The sequence below is a fragment of the Microtus oregoni genome, unplaced genomic scaffold, assembly GCF_018167655.1.
Source record: "Microtus oregoni isolate MIOR12 unplaced genomic scaffold, Mior012 000071F_ref0000514, whole genome shotgun sequence".
NCBI classification, from domain to species: Eukaryota; Metazoa; Chordata; class Mammalia; order Rodentia; family Cricetidae; genus Microtus; species Microtus oregoni.
The window spans coordinates 1,768,037-1,782,956 of NW_024543978.1; the positions used below are offsets into that span (position 1 = coordinate 1,768,037).

The 14,920-nt window shown below is 57.0% G+C and overlaps 1 protein-coding gene across 2 annotated transcripts; it reads left to right on the forward strand.

The window, feature by feature from the left end:
- Nucleotides 1–9,829: 9,829 nt before the first annotated feature.
- Nucleotides 9,830–14,920, forward strand: Hrh3 (histamine receptor H3). 2 transcript variants are annotated; one of them, XM_041641914.1, is made up of 4 exons: nt 9,830–10,505; nt 11,523–11,689; nt 12,926–13,329; nt 13,426–14,920. In XM_041641914.1, exons 1-4 carry the CDS (start codon nt 10,256–10,258, stop codon nt 13,844–13,846), a joined length of 1,242 nt encoding a protein of 413 aa, XP_041497848.1. In that variant the 5' UTR covers nt 9,830–10,255; the 3' UTR covers nt 13,847–14,920. The 2 variants fall into 2 exon arrangements, with proteins under 2 accessions (XP_041497848.1, XP_041497847.1); XM_041641913.1 differs by having other exon boundaries at nt 9,833–10,505; nt 12,926–14,920.

Consider the following 14,920-nt stretch of genomic DNA (forward strand, 5'->3'; position numbering starts at 1 on the left):
CTTTAGCTGAGGATGTCATGGCCTAAATAAAACAGGCTCAAAAGAGGTCGCTTATCAGATAGACCCACCTGCTGGCCTCACCTAGAGGAGACCTGAAACTGGCCCCCCATAGGGCCCAGTGGCTGGGACTGTACCCCACACAATAATCTCAGCCCATAACAATGGAACTTTCTGGAAGCATCCTTGAGTGTCCTATTCCAGTCAGGCGTGGGCCATGGGGGCAAGGACAGTGTGGACAGGGTGCCAGTGGGGCTCCACCTCATCGTTTTAATGCCACTCCAAGCCCAGCATGGGGTTGGCCCAGGAAACTGTGGTGCCTTTTTCCTGGCTGTACCCAAGCTGATGGAAGACGGGTCCCTGCTTCTTCTCCCAGCACCCCCCCCCCCCCAGCACCTGCTACACACTGACCTTGGGGACCAGTATGAGCGGAGTGCAGGTGCAGAGAATGCCTGACCCTGGCCCTGCTCCACCAGTCCCAGGGGCCCATGTTGGGTGGCAGGAATATACGTACATCCTCGTGCAGGGGACTGGCAGGGCGGGAGGGAGCTGGAGGAGCGACAGCTGGGCTGGGTTAGATTTAGCTTGCTGAAAGCCAAATGCGTTGGCCGGAGCCGCTGGCTGGGCCTCAGTGCCAGGGAAGCTGCACACCGGATGGGAGGGGCAGGTTAAACACGCCTGGGAGCCTAGATGGAGGACAGAGAAGGGGTTCTGGACAAAGAATGGAGGTGTTTTCTTCTTCCTGGTGTTAGCCCAGGCTGGTGAGGAAAGCTAGTCAAAGCCACCCTTCTTTCCCGGCACCGCCATGCTTGTTCCATAAGGCAGAGCCAGGGACATGAGTAAGAGGCAGCCAAGTAGCTGGGGTCCTTCTGGGGGAGGGTGTGTAGCCCTGCCCCATCCTGGGAGAGGTGATCAGAGAAGACACAGTCAAAGGCTGCCTGTGTTCCAGGCTGGGTTACCACAGAGGGCAAGGTGCCCTGCCCTGGACCCCAAGTTGTGGCGGAGAGGGTCTTACTGGACACAAGCTGATGCCAGTGTGCAGGACCCAAGCTGGGTTTACTGCACTGATGTGTCTGTCTTGAAATTCTTAGGCCACATTTTCCTCTCATTGCTGCCACCCTGTAAAGGGAATGGGCTGGGCACATAGCTTACGCCTTAACTAGCTTAGTGACCTATTCCCTCCAGGTATGGGGATGGGCCTGGCTATCAGGTTGGGGTTGTTTGGGGAAGATGAAGGGGCTGATAAAGGACCTCTCCCTTAGCACTTTGCCAGGGCTGGGAAAAGCCAGGAAACTCAAGACATCCTTAGCCCTGGCTTCAAAGGGCCTCAAGGCTAGGCCTCCCCAGGACACCCCTGAGAGATAGAGCTAATCCAAGGCGTCCCCAGAATCCTAACCTCAAAAGCAGCCTGGCCTTCTGAGCCCTTGGTCCAGCTGCACACAGGAAAGGATGGAGAAATAGTCCCATCGACAAGGTGTGAGTAGATCAACACAGACAACCGGATAGGACAGAGCCGACCATGCCTACAGGGAGAATGAAATGACCAACTCCATTGGGCACCCTAGGCTGGGATCCCCACAAGTCACCGACCACACAAGTCGGGAGTGGCCATGCACACACACCTTTAGTCCCAGCACTTGGGGAAGCATAGGCTGGTGGAGCTCTGTGAATTAAAGGCCAGCCTGATCTACATATAGAGACCCTGTCTCCAAACAAAACAAAAACCATAGTCCCACACAGGGGACTCACTCAAGACAGACTCTAAGACCCTGGGTGTATAGAGTGTGTTTGTGTCAGGTGTGTGTGCTAACGGACGCACGTACCCAGGCCAAGGACCAGAGGGAGTGGGGGTAGAACTCAGGAACTAGAAGGAAGGCAGTCTGGAATCTAGGCAGGGACAACACAGGAACCTCGGGCACAGACACCGTCCCTCAGAGACGCAGGGACCTACGTGGTCTGCACTGGGCAGACTTTGGCTCCTCTCAGGTCTCAGTTCTAGCACAGCTGTTTTTCCTACACATGACGCCTGTTGTCCCAGCTGGGACAGGTAAGCACTAGCGCCACCCAGCTGATTTATGTAGTCAGGAGTCAGTACTGTGTAAGCCCTTACAGGCATCAGTCCCAACTCCATAAGCCCAGACTGACACCAGCGTCTCAACTCTGCTGTTTTTGACAAGTCTGGCAGGCCTTTGGGGACAGCCTAGTCTCTGATTTCCTGTTACGTTCTGACTCTGTGTGCTCTGAGTGTGTCAGGTAAATGGATGGCTGTGTGGGATGCAGGTGTCAACAAGGGTCTCAGATACCCACCCACCCAGCCATCCTAGGCCTTTCTGGAGATAGGACATGTTTCTGATACTGACTCGTCTCTATAGGGTGGGTCAGCTTCTTCCTGGTGACCCAGCTCATTCTGCTGTCATCCAAACACACATTCACAGGCACACATACAAATACACACATTCACAGGTGCGTAAACACACACACCCCTTCACCCCTTACTCTGCATTCTTCCTCTCTCAAGGATCCAGGGACTTGTGTCATGAATTGCATTCACAGCCCTGCCCTGAGCATGGTTTGGCTTACTTTTATTCTCCTGACAGATGCCTGTTCCCTAAGGAGAAGCCTGGACTCTCAGAGGACATTGGGAGTAAATAGAGCCACCTCACAGCGGGCAGGGTTTTCCTAGCAGCTCTAAGCCAACATGGACTCACCTTCTTTATCCTTATGTTTCTGAGAGCTTCAGGGAGGGTTCAGGACTCTAACCTCTTAGGTTAGAGGGAGTCCACACAATGCTGTGGGAACCGGGTATGTTCACAAAGGTGCAGGCACCACCCTGATCAAGGACTCTGGCTTAGCACAGCACAGTGGAGAATCCCATCCTGAGGGCACCCTCTGGGATGCCGGTGGGTTGAGTCTGAAGATATGTGACTGGGAGGGGGTTTCAAGTGGGGCATGGGAAGACGTTGGCACCTAGGACACTTGCTCCAATTGGGTGGAGTGCCCTTCTTCCCAGCCGTGAGACTCCATGGCAACCCCAGTGAGTCATTTCAGCAGCTATTCTCACCCAGGACAAGGACAGACTAGACAAGGGAATGCCTGGTCCTCCCCATGACCCCAGGAGCAGGAGGCAGTGGTTGGCCACATGGAGAAGCCTAGTATGATTGGGTCCCTACTTGACCATCTAGCCTCTATACCACCAGACTAGGGTCTACATCAGAGTGAGCGTCACTAGGCCTGGTCACGGTGCCGTCACGTGTGTGGTCACTACAGAGAGCAGAGGGCAGGAGCCCAGAGACACTAGGAGACGGAAAGACCAGGAGGAGCACTCATGGTGGCAATCAAATGCACAGAGTATGGAGCCATGACCTTTGCAGAGAAGGTGGCATTTCCCAGGGCAGACAGCAGGTGGCCAGCCACAGCCAGGCACAGGTCAAGAGTCCACGCAGAGGCTGGGCAGAGTGGTGCACACCTTTAATCCCAGCACTGGAAAGGCAAGAGGCAGATGGATCTCTGAGATTGAGGCCAGCCTGGTCTCCAAAGCGAGTTCCAGATAGCTATGGGTACACAGAGAATCTCTTTCTCAACCCCCACCCAAAGAGTCCAGATGGAGAAATACTCAGACTTACCTAGTAGGAACCAGGCTAAGGGCATAGAGGGGCTCAATGTGGGTGCCAGCTAGACTGCTGGGAGGTCTGTGAGGACAGAACACTGGGGGCTGTGCCTCCTCTTTCTCCAGAGTAAGGCTCTCTATTAGAGCACCTGTCCCCATCTCTGGAGACAAAGTAGTCGGAGAGTTGGCCCAGCGATGCTCCGTCGTGTGGCATTCACCGTTCACAGCTGCTTGGAACAACTCTAGTCCAATGGTCCCAGCAGAGAGCTGGCGATAAGAAGGGGTGGGAGCTTGGCTGAGTGGGCAGGCAGGCCTGCTGTTACCGTGTCACAGTCGTGAGAGGTTCCTCCAAACACTCCAGGGGAAAGGGTAGAGGCTTCTGACTGTGGGCCGGGCTCCACCCCATCATCAAGCCCCACATCAACAACCCCCACCCTGCCTGAGGGCCTTGCAGGGACTCTGGGAGAGAGCAGCTTCCTCTCTTCTCTCCAGCTTTCCTGTTGTGGTCGTCTTGGACAAGATGCCTGCATGTGCCAGGGCCGAGTTCGACCAGCTGCAGGTGCTCATCACCCAACCAGATTCCACGGGTGCCAGTGTGGACCGTGGCGGCACCACAGGGAGCAAGTGGCTTTCTGAGACACCGTCCCCTGTTACGCTACAACAGCCTCTCCAGCAGCCTCGCCGGCAGATGTGGCATCAGCAGACTGATGTCTCACTCCTCTGTCTCACCCCACTGCTCACTCTGCCCTACAGGGCAAGGTAGACACAGGTTCTCAGAGACCTGGCCCAGCAGCCCTCACAGACCCCACTACCCCTCCTCTGGCTAGATCATTCTCTTCAGGACAGTGTGGGCTTCTCGGACACCACCAGCACTGGCTACTTGGTTGACTGGGGAGCCCAGGGGCACCTGCAGGGATGATTGTGGCGATGGCTGCCAACGCGCACCTCCTATCTTCTCCATGGTCATTATGGAGTTCAAGTTATGTGGACCCACACCATCACAGACATTTGCCATGGTTGTCAGAGGCAGGCCCATGTGACAGACTCTAAGGTGGTTGCTGCAAGGGGAGATATCAGGGACAGTCTGGGAAGGAAGCAAACATGGGGAAAGGCAAGCTGGAAAAGAAAGCTGTTCTCTGAGCACCCTGATGCTACTATTCCTGAACCTGGCCTTTCCTGGACTTTTGATCCCTAAGGAACAACAACCATGTCTTTCTTTAGAGAATTTTGGAGTTGGGTTTTGTCACATTTGGCCAAATAGCAACTGTAGCTCCCGTCTCCTTTGTCCTTCCTGACACCTGGTTCCTAAAGTCAGAGACAAGGGCAGTCGGACCCCGTGTGTTTTCCAAACCATGGCCTCAGACAACATTTTCATCATATTTGGGCCCTGAGCTCATCAGGATGCACCCGGAGCTGGCTCAGAATGTCACGGGATGGGGGGTGGGGGGGCATGAAACTAAAAAAGAAAAATCTGCATTCCCATATTCAAATGAGCTTCTGCAGGAGAGAACAGGCATCATTTCCATTGAGGAAGTAACGCGGTGAGAGACCAGACCCTGGGGCAAGCTCCTTGGCTGCTACAAGCTGGACAGCTGTCCTACAACTAGCCCTTGGTGGCCCCTGTTCCTCCATTATTTCTCATTAGTGAGCCATGCCCACGCTCAGCAGGGACAGAGTTCTGCAGGCAGTGGCACCAGGCTCACACTTAGTTCAAAGGAGAAAGGTCTTTTCTGGCAGTGAGGAAGAAAGCTGGAGGCAGAAGACCCACTGGGACAGCACCAGAGGTTGGCACTAGCTAAGCTGAGGCTGTGACCTGTGGTGGGCGTCTTCAGCCCAGAGCGACTCTTGTCCTGGTCCCCAGTAACGCATTGTACCTATCCTCTTGAGTGTGAACTGCAATTCAGTCTTGGAACATTCAAACCCAGCACCCAGTATCTTCAGCCTGCTCCATGTCTCGGCTACAAACACTGCGCTGTGCGGTACTTAAACCCTAAACTCTGGAGGTAGGCTGGACTTCTTGTCCCCTTTCCTCCACAGCTTGTACTGGCCTTGAAAGGCATCCAGAAGTCCTCAGGTCCCCCACTTGGACTTCATTACACAACCGCCTGCAGCTGGCTCTGGGCTTCCGCCCGCCTCCTGCCCAGTTAACCCCACTGTGGCCGGGGATCTTTTAAGATGCCTCTCAAACCCTCTTGGAGTTCCTGAACCACCCCTAGGAAACATCAGCATCCTGTCCACAGCAGAAGAAGTCTCTCCACTTTCCTTCAAAAGCCCTCCCGGCTGCCTGTCTATGCTTCAGCCTCATTGATTTCCTGGCTCTCTTAGACTGGGCCACCCTTTTCTGTCACTATCCGCTTTCCCAAACCTGTGCCCCCCCCCCCCACGCTTTTCTATGTCTATCGTCCATGACCTAATAAACCCCTCTCAGTGGGAAATCACTTTGAGAACAAGAATCTGGTCCTAGCCCACTGGGTCTCACCAGCTATGGTAAAGGCAGGAGGTGAAGAGAGTGACCTATGAAAGAGACCTGGGCAGAAGCAGGATAGTGGGTCCCTCCCCCTCTCCATGCACCAATCCCCCCCTCCATGCACCAATCCCCACCCTGCTGCATCTATCCCCTGTGTGGGTCTTGGGAGCCTACCTTCATGTCTAAGGGGTCTGAATCCCAGCTGTGCCACATTTTTCTGCTGACCAGAACTACTCACCCCTCCCTAATGTCCTTAGCTGCTGGTCCCTGCTCCCTGGTGGGTTATTGAAGGGGATACTAGGAGTGGCTTTTTTACTTTTTACCCATCAGCTCCAGTTTCTTGACACTTATGTCTGCCTTCTGCAGATGAAGTTCCACAGAAATGCCTCTGATTCACAGTATATACCCTGCAGGACAGTAGCTATCTTTCTAGGCTGTTGTCTCCAGCCTGTGTGCCTGCAGAAGGCTGTCCCTGCAGCACAGAATGCCACTGCTCCTCCAGGGCATGGGGTTCTGGTTTTGGACCACTCCCGGCCTCTTTTATTGAGAATTGATTTCCTAACCAGATACTGCATATGTGGGTACATGTGCCCACAGATAGAGATTCTGAAAGCTCTCGCATGGTGGCATAGGCTGAGTGGGTAAGCAAAGGTAACCTGAGCTAGGAGGCTGCGAGGTTGGCTCCTTACCAGGTATGCTCCTTGAAGGGCTATTTCTTCAGAGTTTGCTCCTGAGATGGGTCCGTGGCCAGGCATCCAGCACATCAGGAACAAGGGTTCAGCACATTGGATTAGAGCTTCTGGGCCCACATGAGCCTCCAGTGTGGCTACCACACTTTGCTAAAATGCCAGTACGTAAGGTACACTCAGATGGGTGTCTGCACATGATACACACACTGCCATGCTCATATCACATGGCATTCACATGGTCCCAAGCCAAGGCTCCCTGTCTCCATCCACAGGCCTTTTCCTCCAAGGCTCCTGGCTCACCAGGACACTGGGCATTGCCTCTGGCTTTATCTACACAAAATTCTTCTTGGGCGAATCCTCCAGGGTAGGGTGCCACACAGCCACCTTTCCTATTTATGCATTGCCTTGGTCCAATCAGGGCCGGCTAAGTTCCTGAGCCTGTGTGGTTGCCAGTGAACCAGGACTACAAGCCTTGAGAGGGTGAACTCTAGGTCTGTGAGTCCCTACGCAGGTGACCCTACATAGAGCATTGGCTTTCAACCCTCTTAACACTGTGACCCGTAATACAGTTCCTCACATTGTGGTGACCGCCAGCCATAAGATTATTTTGTTGCTACTTTGTAACTGTAACTTTGCTACTGTTATGAATCATAATGTAAATATCTGATATGGGACCCAGAAGGGACACGACCCAGAGGGGTCGTGTCATAACATAGGGTGTCTGGGGGCTAATGAGGTCATGCATGCAAGCAGTGAGTCTGGCCTATAGGGGGCACACATCACCGTCAGCCACTGTCCTTATTAAACCTCTGGATTAACTCAACCTCCCTACCTCTTCTGGCCTCCAATTTCACAAATAAGGTTTCCAGGCTCCAAGAGATTGGGTAGCTTCCTTCCAAGATCATGCAGCTGAACCTTCCACGCTAGGGTCTGAAGTGACCCTAGCTGGGTGTCCTTACGGAACTTGGCTTCCTCAGAGTTCCTATGAGGGTGCAGGTAGCTGTAAGACGTGGGCACCCTGCCTGCTCTCCATTTGTGCTGAACATAACACACCAGCACTGTAGACAGCTGTGGGGCAGTGGGGTTGAAGTGTGTCTACCCAGCTGCTGGCCACCAGGAAGGGCTCTTTGTCCCAGGTGGTCCCCGGGTAGCTCTCTGGGGGTGGGCAGCAAGTGGAAACATCTACAGAGGCTTAGACAGGAGCAGTTCCTGAAGGGAAGGGAGACACACAGCAGGTGGGCCCCCGTATTACCCAGTCCTGAGTTCTTCAAAAGGTCCCAGCCTCCACTTGCGATTTGTGGGCCAGATCAGAGTCATGACCAATGCCAGGGCAGACCTCAGAGTGGAGCTGGGACTGGCTAAGACTTTAACAAGGATTTTGCAAACTTTTATTTACTGTTTCCCTCAATCCTGTGTTGAGATGGGGACACTGAGGCTCCAGCCAGTAAATGAGATCTAGAGGTACCTCTACACGCCCTCCAACTCCATCTCCTGAGGACTCGGGGAATTCTGAACATGTCCAGTTTGATTCACTTTGCCAGAAGTAGTTGAGAGAGCAGAACTTTGGGGGAGGTGCCGGGTAGGTCTGGCACAATGAACTCTGCCCATCATGTCAGGCCACAGGAAGACTTGAAGGGCAGGGCATGCTTGACGGTGCTCACAGGTCAGGTGGAGCTTGCTGCCCAGTTTCAGGACACATTCTATTTTGACCACTAGTTAGGTGCCTGAACCCAGCACAGCTTCTGGAGAAGTCAGTGTGGTGAGGAGGGGAGCCTCGGGGCTTGTAATAGCAGAACAGGGAGGAATTTCTGGAGAGGCTCTGTGGGAATTCACCCCTCCCCCCCCGCAGGAGCTTCCGCCGCCCGCCGAAGGTGCTGTTAAGGGGTAGGAGCTCCTCTTTTCCAGCCCGGAGGCTGGATCATAAGAAGGCCTGTCCCTACTGCCCAAAGCTCTCCGAGGACCACTTGGAATTGGGGGAGGGGCGAGTCCCCACATGACCAGCAGCAGGCTGTCAGTGTGGGGTGCTTGGAGCAGTGCCTGGGGTCCCCCTCCCCCACGATCACACAGACTGCCTTTCTGTCCGCTGTGAGGCATCCACTGATGTGTGCCGCTGGTGACAGAGGACAGTCGCTGCTTCCCTCTCCCTCGGGCACTGTTCCCTGTCTGCTGTCTGACGACTATTCGTGGGTCCCAGCCCGATGCCGGGTAGCTGTTTCCCTGACTATAGATGTCTGTGTGTCAGAGCGTGGGTGTGTCTGTCTATCTGCAGGAAGCCTCTCCTGCTAACTCTGTCCTTGACCTCCAGTATCTGTGTCAGAGGAGGGGGGCCAGCTCTCCTCCTCCCCCCTCCCGTGGGCACTAACGGAGCTGCCAACACCCTGGCTGTACCCAGAACTCAGCGACCTCGCTTGTCCACTGCAGCTTGACCACCCTACTCTGAACTCGGAGCATTGGTGGCCCGAACCACGCTGCTTTGTGGGTCGCCCCTCCACCCAGGGCTGCTGAGTCCTGGGTGAACGTGCTCAGCTCTGGGCTGGGTCCGCTCAGGCTCGTTTTTCCCTTATGTAACTCCACATCTGTGTGCGCCTTGCAGGTCACCCTGGACCCTGTTCTGAGCTCTGTCTAACCACGTGGAGACTGAGACCCACAGCTCTGCATATGAGGCTAGAGAGAACCCCTGTCCCCGGCGACTTTTTCAGAGACCCCTACCCAATCCTTCTTTGGACATTTCTTACCCCAGAAACCTACTTTCCCAGAGCAATATGCGGGAGGCAATCCTGGGGCGCAAGTTCCCCAGAGCTGGGGTGCAGCCATTTCCCCACCCGACCCGGGCCCTGTCCCAGGACCTCACAAGCTCAGGGGCAACGGACAAGGGTTGGGCAAGGATCACCAGGACTGATGGCACGAGAGCGGACGGATAGCCAAGGGACCAGCTTCTAGGTTCGACCTAGACACGGCCCCCAATTCTGTGGTTGGTTAGTGCCCAGGTCGGGCTCTCCGCCAGCCGCCGTGCGCACCCGGGCAGGGGCTCTAGTCGGCCGGCGGGCACGCGGCGCTGTCCGTGGTGCTGCCCGCGCCGGGCGGGGCGGAGGCGGGACGGAGGCGGGGCGAGGGCGCCAGCCAATGGCGGGGGCTCTGAGCGGGGCGCGGGGGGCGGCGGGCCGGGCGCGGGGCGCACTCGGCTGCGCGCTGAGCTCGGGGTGCACCGACGCGCCGCGGGCGGCTGGAGCTCGGCTTTGCTCTTGCTGCTGCAGCCGCGCCGCCCGCCCCACTTCCCTCAGATTTCGACCCCAGCCCCCTCCGCACAGCTCTCCGGGACTCCAACCCAGGCTCTCGCACCCGGCCCCGCGGACCATGCTCCGGGCGCCCCCCGGAAAACCGGGCTGGGTGAAGAGCCGGCAAAGACTAGGCTCCCGAGCAGGGGCCCCACCCGGCCACCCTTCTCTCGGCCCACACCCTGCCCGGTGTCCCTGAGCCGTGTAAGCCTACTGGGCCATGGAGCGCGCGCCGCCCGACGGGCTGCTGAACGCGTCGGGCGCTTTGGCCGGTGAGGCGGCGGCTGCAGGCGGGGCGCGCGGCTTCTCGGCTGCCTGGACCGCTGTCCTGGCTGCGCTCATGGCGCTGCTCATCGTGGCCACAGTGCTGGGCAACGCGCTAGTCATGCTCGCCTTCGTGGCGGATTCGAGCCTCCGCACCCAGAACAACTTCTTTCTGCTCAACCTCGCCATCTCCGACTTCCTCGTGGGTAAAGCCCCCAGACCCCGTCCGCTGCCAAGAGTCCAGGGGCGCAGAGCCCGGGCTGGGCAATGGGGCTTGGCGCTCTGACCTGGGGTGGCTTCTTAGGGTCTGGGCCTGGGGAAGGGACCTCTAGAAATCTTAGGATGGTGGGCACTGGCGAAGTTCCTCGCCTCCCGGGCCGCAGGACGGGGGCTGTAGGGATGTCCCCGGGGATGCTGCCCCAGTCGGCGGGAGCTCAACAAGGCGCAAGGCGCAGCAACCGCGGGTACAGCGCTGGCTCCTGCGCCGAACCAAACAAAGGCAGCGGCGCCGGACTCAGGATGCTGTGAGGACGCTGGGGGGGAGGGGACATGGAAGGGGGATTTGGGGAGCTGTACTGGGGAAGGGGACCGTGGAGAAGGCGCGCGGGGGGGGGTGAGATGAAGGAAATGCTCCTAGGAGCTCGTTCTCACGTGTCCAAGCTCTGCTCCCGACTGGGGGAGGGGGGGCGGGGCAGGAGGTGGGGGCCGGAGCGCCAGACACCTGTTGGGGCTGCGAGCTGCTGCGTCTCCTAGACGCTGGAAGCCGGTTTGGGCGGTGAGAGCGGCTGGCGCGGCTGCAGCCAAGAACCTTTTAAGCCAAGAGAAAATCTTTCTCGGTTTTTAAGCTGAGAAGGGAGGCTGTTTAACAGCCAGGGTAGGAATGGATGATCGGCTCCAGGACCAGACAGCTCAGGAGGACATATACCCCTTTTCCTCCTTGGTGGTTGGTAGGGTTGGCAGGAACACAGGTTCTGGGTCCAGAGGTCCCTACGTGGAGGTCCTTCCTCCTGCCTCCAGGTCCAGGAGACATTGGTTTTGTGGAGGCTGGAGGCTGGCAGCTGCCCAGTTGCGTAGGGGTGGGGGGGGCTGGTAGGGTAAATAGGATTGCTGGCCCTAGAAAGGTGGCTGCTCTATGAGGGCCAGGTTCTGCCTTCTCTCCATGTGGTCCGTCGGTCTGGCCCCAAATCCTGAGCCACGGTCCCACCGCAGCTGCTCTCCCCTAGGTGCCTTCTGCATCCCCTTGTATGTTCCGTATGTGCTGACGGGCCGCTGGACCTTCGGCCGGGGCCTCTGCAAGCTGTGGCTGGTGGTCGACTACCTGCTGTGTGCCTCCTCGGTCTTCAACATCGTGCTGATCAGCTATGACCGATTCCTGTCCGTCACTCGAGCTGTGAGTCCTGGGATGTGGGCAATCGAGTTTACTCTGTGTGTCGGGGGCACTGAACCGGGAATGGATGCTTCTGAGCTGTAGGCAGATGCCTGGTGGGCTTGCTCCCTTTTGACATGCGAGCCACTTTTCAGTGACCATTAACGGCCAACAGTATTAGCTTGGGACAGGAGGTTAGCTTGGAATCCCATAGCCTTGCAGGAAGGGGTACCGGTGTACAGCTTCTGTCCTGGGCATGTCCAGAATCCCTGGAACTGAGGGAGGGTCTTCATCCTTCCCGCTTTTGTGTACACGAAAGTGTACACACATAGCCCCAAGAAGGCCGGTCACAAGCTCCACTGGTGTTGAGGGGGTCCGGCAGTTATTGCTTCATCGTCTCTCCTTGATGGCTCACTCACCTCAGGTCTTATTAGGGGCAGCCCAAGGATTGGCTTGCAAAGGCCCTCTTGAGCCTCCCTAGGTCCCTTCTTCCAACCCTTGACCCACTGAGAGAGTGGTGCAATCACAGGGTTATTGTGATGGGTGTCCAGTATAGACCTGGGGTTAGCACAAGCTTTGATTGTTGGTCTTGTGGTTTCCAAGGTGGCCATCAAGGACACTTCTTTCAGCTGTTTCACTGAGGCTCCATAGCAGGATTCTTGCCCCCTTCTGCACCCTGCCCCTTGTTTACTGGTTGCACTTGGAGGCTAGACATGCTGCTTCTTGGAAAAGACTAGATGACCCCACCTCGCCATCTTTTCTAGGCATTCTCCTTCTAGAAAAGGGTGTGTGTGTGGGGTGGTCTCCAGCATTGGGCCAGCTGGCAGTTTCCTTTCTGTATTCCCAGCTCCACTAGTGGGGGAAAGGAAGTACTAGAACAGAGACAGGGCAAAGTCAACATGACTAGCCGCTGAAGAGGGTTGTGGCCCTTGCAAGAAGCAAGAATCAGAAACAGTTGCTCGTGGCTCCTGGGTGTGGCAAATGCTAATCTGGGTGCTGGTGGTCAGTAACCAGAGGCAGGACCCCATGGAGCTTTAGCTGGTTGGGCATGGTAAAGAGGCAAGATTCTGGTCGGCTGTGAGTGGCTCTGGGTCTCTAGGAGAGAGGCAGAGCACCCATCAGCCAGGGGACACAGGCAAGGGCGGGCCCGTGGAGAGAAGGGCCATGGCACCTTGCCCACGGCAGACATGGAGTCCCAGAGGCTGCTCTGAGCTTCCACTCCAATGTTCCTGACCTCTTAATTTGTACGACCCCCTGCAGGTCTCCTACCGGGCCCAACAGGGGGACACACGGCGGGCGGTGCGGAAGATGGCACTCGTGTGGGTGCTGGCCTTCCTGTTGTATGGCCCTGCCATCCTGAGCTGGGAGTACCTGTCTGGTGGCAGCTCCATCCCCGAGGGCCACTGCTACGCTGAGTTCTTCTACAACTGGTACTTTCTCATCACGGCCTCTACCCTCGAGTTCTTCACACCCTTCCTCAGCGTCACCTTCTTCAACCTCAGCATCTACCTGAACATCCAGAGGCGCACCCGCCTCCGGCTCGACGGGGCCCGTGAGGCTGGTCCAGAACCCCCACCTGATGCCCAGCCCTCACCACCTCCAGCTCCTCCCAGTTGCTGGGGCTGCTGGCCAAAAGGGCATGGGGAGGCCATGCCACTGCACAGGTATGGGGTGGGCGAGGCAGGCCCCGGTGTTGAGGCTGGGGAGGCTGCTCTCGGGGGTGGCAGTGGTGGGGGTGCCGCTGCCTCACCCACCTCCAGCTCCGGCAGCTCCTCGAGGGGCACTGAGAGGCCACGCTCACTCAAAAGGGGCTCCAAGCCATCAGCATCTTCAGCATCCCTGGAGAAACGCATGAAGATGGTGTCCCAGAGCATCACCCAGCGCTTCCGGTTATCACGGGACAAGAAGGTGGCCAAATCGCTTGCCATCATTGTGAGCATCTTTGGGCTCTGCTGGGCCCCATATACACTCCTAATGATCATCCGAGCCGCCTGCCACGGCCACTGCATTCCCGACTACTGGTACGAGACGTCCTTCTGGCTCCTGTGGGCCAACTCAGCCGTTAACCCTGTCCTCTACCCGCTGTGCCACTACAGCTTCCGCAGAGCCTTCACCAAGCTCCTCTGCCCCCAGAAGCTCAAGGTCCAGCCCCACGGCTCTCTGGAGCAGTGCTGGAAGTGAGCCGCCGCTCCACCCTTCCGTGGCCGTGGCCTGGCACTTGTTTCGTGGGCCCTGCCTTGTCCGTGGCCACTCTAAATGCCATGACAGCCTCTTAGATCATCAACCATCTTGAAGTGGGGGAGCCTGGTAGGCTAGCCAGGGGCCCTTGCTTGTGGAACTGGAGCGTGCTGGCCAGCTCTGCCACCACATGCTCCTTCACCCCAGAAGAGACAATTCAGGGGTCCCAGGCATGTGTTGCGCCTCCACAGACAGTGCCGTGCCAGTGGTGCCCGTGGTGTCCCCTTGTGCACACTTAGTGGCTGGTGTCCTCTCTGATGCAAACCTTGGTGTGTGCTCCAGGCTCCTGCCCCAGCAGTGTGCCTTGCATGTGCACACACCCGCTGCACACCCGCCACACACTGCAACACCTTCCCTCTTTCAGACAATCTGGGGATGATGCCCTTTGCTGCCTCTGTCTCCTGCTTAAGCCCAGAGCCTAGTTCCTTTGTCCCTCTCCCTTCAACTCTTCGCCCCACAAAGTGGCAAGTGCCCCCAGGAACCTTGAAGCCTTTCTCTGCTTTTCCATTCTGGATGTTTTCAGAAAGATGGAAGAGAAGAAAACACGTCTGTGAACTTGATGTTCCTTGGATGTTTAATCAAGAGAGACAAAATTGCTGAGGAGCTTGGGGCTGGATTGGCAGGTGTGGGCTCCCACGCCCTCCTCCCTCAGTGCTGCAGCTTCCGGCTGAGCCGCGCCAGCTGCTTCTGCCCCCCTCCTCCAAGGCTTGGGACGATGGCCCTCCTGGCAGTGATGCCTGTTCAGCTGGCCAAAGCCTGCCCTTCTTGCCCCATCTGTGCAATCAAAATTTGAGGGTGGGCGCATGGGTTGTTGGGCAGAGGGGTTCATGACTGTGCCCTAGGGGCCCTGGGGCTTACAGGGAAGTCGACAGGAGAGCGGGCTGGGGATACCTGGGAGGATCGCTTTGCCTTGTCCCGTGTACCCACCTCAGGCCTCTGCATGCTCTGCTGTCTTTGTGCCCTGGTGTGCTGCCTCTGCCAATGTGAAGACACAATAAAGTGTATTTTTTTATTGGT

Coding starts and splice junctions, on each gene's coding strand:
- Hrh3 (XM_041641913.1), top strand. CDS start 10,256: ATGGAGCGCGCGCCGCCCGACGGGCTGCTGAACGCGTCGGGCGCTTTG. Junction 10,506..11,522: donor CATCTCCGACTTCCTCGTGG/GTAAAGCCCCCA, acceptor GCTCTCCCCTAG/GTGCCTTCTGCATCCCCTTG. Junction 11,690..12,925: donor TCCTGTCCGTCACTCGAGCT/GTGAGTCCTGGG, acceptor GACCCCCTGCAG/GTCTCCTACCGGGCCCAACA.